Raw genomic sequence first — 5,000 nt, 5'->3', positions numbered from 1 at the left:
ACAAACACATCATAAGGTCAACAAAAAATAATAATGATTAATAATAATAATAATAATAATAATAATAATAATAATAATAATAATAATAATAATAATAATAACAAAACCAAAAATGATTATAAAAACAGACAAAAAACATTAATGATAATAATCATAAGATCAACAAAAAATAATAATGATAAATAATTATAATAATTATAATAATAACAATAATAATGATAATAATAACAATAATAATGAAAATAATAATAATGATAATAATGATAATATAAATAATGATAATATCAATAATAACAACAAAATATATAATAAAAACAGACAAAAAAAACAATAGAAATAATAATAAAAACAAAAAACAACAATTAAAAAAAAACTATAATAATCTAAAAAAAAAAAAAAAAGCCCACACAAAATAACAAAAAAACAACAACAACAAACATACCTGGAAATCGTTCAGATTCATCCCGCTCTTGAACATAAGCGTGCCGGGCATCCCAGCCTCCCACTCGCCCAGGGATTTGCGCTCCGCGGTCCTCCCTCGCAAGATCATGAACTTGTCGATGGTCAGCGTGATGTCCAGGTAACTCATGCCGTTCATGCCCCAGGTGATGGAGGCCCAGCTGTCGGCGGGGACCTGCGGTGGTGGGGGGGTTGTAGGGGAGGGGAGGAGGGGAAGGGAAGGGGTAGGGGGAGGGAAGGGGAAGGGGAGGGGGTGATGGAGGAGGGAGGAGGGGAGGGATAAGAAAAAGGGAAGGGAATGGGTTAATTTGGGTTCGTCTTTATTATAAGGGTCGGAGTCATACGAAAATACAAGCACATACACACATAATTAATGGTAGAAAAACCCACTTTGCCTTTCCTCTGTTTTAAACCCACTCCTTTCCCTTTCCTTTTCAGACCTGAGGATGGAATCCAGGTGGATTCCGAAACTGTTGTCTCCCTTTCAGTAAATCTAGTTTTAGAATTGTTTTTTTACCATTCACACTTAAATAATACTCACCGACACACACACACACACACACACACATATATATATATATATATATATATATATATATATATATATATATATATATATATACGTGTGTGTGTGTGTGTGTGTGTGTGTGTGTGTGTGTGTGGTGATAATACTAGTAATAGTATAATAATTACATGTTATGTATGCATATATAGACAGCCAGATATGAACTAGCATCCCCGGCCTTCTCCCAGTCGCACACACCTGTAACCCCCCTCCCTTCACTTTCGCCCCAAGCCACTCACCGTCTTGAGAGCGCTGCGGAGGTCGAAGCCAGCTCGCACCGGCGGATTCCCTTCCTCGAACTGGGAACATTTCAGGAAGTTGAAGTCGGCGTATTTCCCCTGTTCGGCCAGGCGGCTGAGGGGGAGAAGGGGAAAATTAGCTTGCGTTTGGTGTTTTTTTTTTGTTGTTGTTGTCTTTGTTTGTCTGGTTGTCTCTTTCTGTCTGTATGTCTGTCTGTCTGTCTCTCTCTGTCTCTGTCTCTCTCTCTCTCTCTCTCTCTCTCTCTCTCTCTCTCTCTCTCTCTCTCTCTCTCTCTCTCTCTCTCTCTCTCTCTCTCTCTCTCTCTCTCTCTCTCTCTCTCTCTCTCTCTCTCTCTCTCTCTCTCTCTCTCTCTCTCTCTCCCTCTAACTCTCTCTCCACTCCCTCCTCTCTCTTATGAACCGCAGCTTCACACTCCCATCCACCTTTACCCTCCTAATTCCCCTCTTCCTCCTTCACTCTTCTCAGTTCTCCCTCCCCTTTGATTCTCACACCCTTTACTCTCCTCCTCCTCCTCCCTAACTTACTTTATTCACATATCTGCCCCTCCCCTCCCTTCTTAACTTCTTAACGCCCACACCTTTCATTTCCCTCTCCTTCCCTTCACTCACCTCACCTCTGCCTCCCTTCACTCCTCTCCCTCCCCTCACACCTCTCCCTGCCTTTCCTCCATTCCCTCACCTCACCTCTCCCTCCCCTCCTTCCCTCTACTCCCTTCCTTCCCCCCTCCCCCATCCTCTCTTTCCCCCTCTCCCTCACCTCCCTCCCCACACTCACCTCGCCGCCTTGATCCCTCTCACAGCGAAGTCGAAATAGAAGGCGGAGTCGATCTGCGGAACGGTCACTAGCTGGTAGTTCTTCTCGAGCATCTGCAGCCTCCCTCGCATCTCCGAAGTGCTGTGGGGCCGGAGGAATACCACAGAGGCGTTCTCGCACCCACATTCCAGGTCTTCGCGTTGCTGTGGGAGTGAGAGTGTGGGAGGGATGAGTTTGTGGAAGGGTTGAAGTGTGGGGTCTGGGGTCTGGAAAAGGGGAGGGAGATCGTTTTCTTGTAATATATCAAGAGTCTTTTCATTTCCTCATTAACGAGAGTGGACGAGGGACATATCCATTTAAATCACGACCGACTTATCTATCTGTCCAATCAATTAGCAGATATATCAACTGCCATCCACTTCCCCTCACTCAAACAACCACAAACCTCCTCCCTATCGATTACTCATAAACTAAACCCTATCACCACACCCTTATACCCGGCATGACAGCATAACCACGCCTCAGCATTACCTTCGAGAGCGCATACCAAGCATACTTCCGGCCAAACATCCCGTTAAAAGTCGCAGCATCCAGGATCTTGCTTATGGTGTCGAGATTCCCCACGGCGAAGTAATTCACGATGTCAGCGTCCTGCGGGGAAGGAGAAGAGAAGTGAATGAGGATGTGGATGGTGAAGATGATGGTGAAGGGGAGGGAGATGGTGAAGGGGAGGGAGATGGTGAAGATGATGGTGAGGAGAAGGAGGAGGAGGAGGAGGAGGAGGAGGAGAAGGAGGAGGAGGAAGAGGAAGAGGAAGAGGAAGAGGAAGAGGAAGAGGAAGAGGAAGAGGAAGAGGAAGAGGAAGAGGAAGAGGAAGAGGAAGAGGAAGATAAAGAGGAAGATAAAGATAAAGATAAAGATAAAGATAAAGATAAAGAGAAAGAGAAAGAGAAAGAGAAAGAGAAAGAGAAAGAGAAAGAGAAAGAGAAAGAGAAAGAGGAGGAGGAGGAGGATGTCGAATGGTGATTGGTGGATGGCGAAGATGATGGTGAGGTGGAGGATTGATGACATGGATAATGGAGATGATGGTGAGGTGGAAAAGATAGGAGGATAGTGATAAGGAGAGGGTGGATGGTGACTGGTGGTTGGTGAAGATGATGATTGGTGAGATGGATGGTGAAAATGATGATGATTGGAAGAAGATTAGTGATTGGTAAGGACATGAAATGGATGGTGAGGTGGAGGATGGTGATGGTAATAAGGAGATGGTGAATGGTGCCTGGTGATCAATAGCGTAGATGGTGAAGAAGAAAAAAGAAAATTGGTGATTGATGAGGTGGAGGATAGTGATGAAGAAGGGGTGAATAGTGACTGGTAATAATGATGGTGACAGTGATGGTGATAGTGGTTAGGAGACGACGATGAGGATAATGATGATGATAATGAAGGCGTTTGGAGAAGATGTTAGTAACATGTGATAAATAATGGCACTGATATCAATAATAATATTGATATTGACAATAACAATAACAATTAGAAAAAAACAAGACTAATAATACTAATAATAATAACAGCAAAAAGTCACTACTGCCTTTCTTTCAACAATTATAAACCGGAATTAATGTTGCATATATTGAACAAGAACACACACACACACACACACACACACACACACACACACACACACACACACATGACAAAGATATAATCGAAACTGGTCAAATACATATCTTGTATTGTGAAGATATTCATTCTCATTCATACCTTTTATATACATATACATATATATATATATATATATATATATATATATATATATACATATACATAAATAGATAAGTAAATACGAATTTTAGACTGAAATTATCCATTCTCACTCATGCCTTCCTTTCCAAAAAATATTATAGCATATATATATATATATATATATATATATATATATATATATATATATATATATATAAAACAGGAAAACAACGGTAGGAGTTTAACGATTTTTACACTTAAATCCTCAATCCTCACTCAGCCTTTTCTTTCAATAACAACAACAACAAAAAAATCTAATTGTTTTTCACCTTTAGCCTTCTCGTCAGATTCCATCCTTTCATTAATAACAACAAAAACAAATTTCAATAACAATATTTTTTTTTTTTTTAGTAACAAAAAAATCTAATTCTTTCTCTTCTGATTCCCTTTTCTTTCGATAACAAAAAATATATAATTCTTTCTCTTCTTCTGATACCCTTTCTTTTTAATAACAAAAAGATATATAATTCTTTCTATCCTTCTGATTTATTTTCTTTCAATAACCAAAAAAAAAATTCTTTCCCACCTTCTGATTCCCTTTTCTTTCAATAACAAAAAAAATATTATTCTTTCCCACCTTCTGTTTCCCTTTTCTTTCAACAACAAAAAAATTATTTCTCACCTTCAGCCTCCTCGTCTGATTCCTAAGCCCTGCCTCTGTTTTCTCCACCATCGTCATGATATGTCGACAGGGAAGGTTCTGAAGCAACGACTTGTACTTGTGTTCCATGACTGTCGAATAACATGTTGGAGACGTGTTTTAAGGAGAGAAGGGAAATGTGGTCGATTTTTTTGGATATTTCATATTTATTCTTTATTTTCTGTTTGTGATTATTTTTATTTTTCATTTATCTGTTTAATTTTCTGGGGGGGAATTATTCATGTGGCTTGCTATTCTTGTCACTTACATTATTACAAATTGTACATTTGTCTTGTTTAACAACCCATTATTACCTACCCAATTCCCTATTTTCCCTACTTCTTTTTCCCCATTTTCTTCCTCCCTCTCCTCCTTTTCCTTCCTCCTCACCCCCTCCCCACCCTCTCCCATCCATCCCCCTCTATCCTCCACCCTTCCTCCCTCCTTCCCTCTCCCCTCCTCCTCCCCTTACTCACCGAACGTCTCATCATATATAATGCCTGCGTTCGAGATGTT

At 40.3% G+C, this 5,000-nt stretch overlaps 1 protein-coding gene across 4 annotated transcripts in view; it reads right to left on the bottom strand.

The window, feature by feature from the left end:
- LOC125037448 (ionotropic receptor 25a-like) overlaps nt 1-5,000 on the bottom strand; it is a 46,450-nt gene that overhangs the window by 25,554 nt on the left and 15,896 nt on the right. For all 4 annotated transcript variants that reach the window (XM_047630593.1, XM_047630594.1, XM_047630592.1 and 1 more), the window contains exons 5-10: nt 4,961-5,000; nt 4,467-4,576; nt 2,570-2,689; nt 2,060-2,241; nt 1,264-1,378; nt 443-634 (exon numbers count right to left, since the gene is read on the bottom strand). The exon at nt 4,961-5,000 is cut by the window's right edge and continues 103 nt beyond it. In XM_047630593.1, the coding sequence (XP_047486549.1) occupies nt 443-634; nt 1,264-1,378; nt 2,060-2,241; nt 2,570-2,689; nt 4,467-4,576; nt 4,961-5,000 (759 nt within the window). The remainder of the gene's footprint in view (nt 1-442; nt 635-1,263; nt 1,379-2,059; nt 2,242-2,569; nt 2,690-4,466; nt 4,577-4,960) is intronic.

This window comes from Penaeus chinensis, chromosome 23, assembly GCF_019202785.1.
Source record: "Penaeus chinensis breed Huanghai No. 1 chromosome 23, ASM1920278v2, whole genome shotgun sequence".
Taxonomy (NCBI): domain Eukaryota; kingdom Metazoa; phylum Arthropoda; class Malacostraca; order Decapoda; family Penaeidae; genus Penaeus; species Penaeus chinensis.
This window is presented reverse-complemented; position numbering and strand designations above follow the sequence as displayed.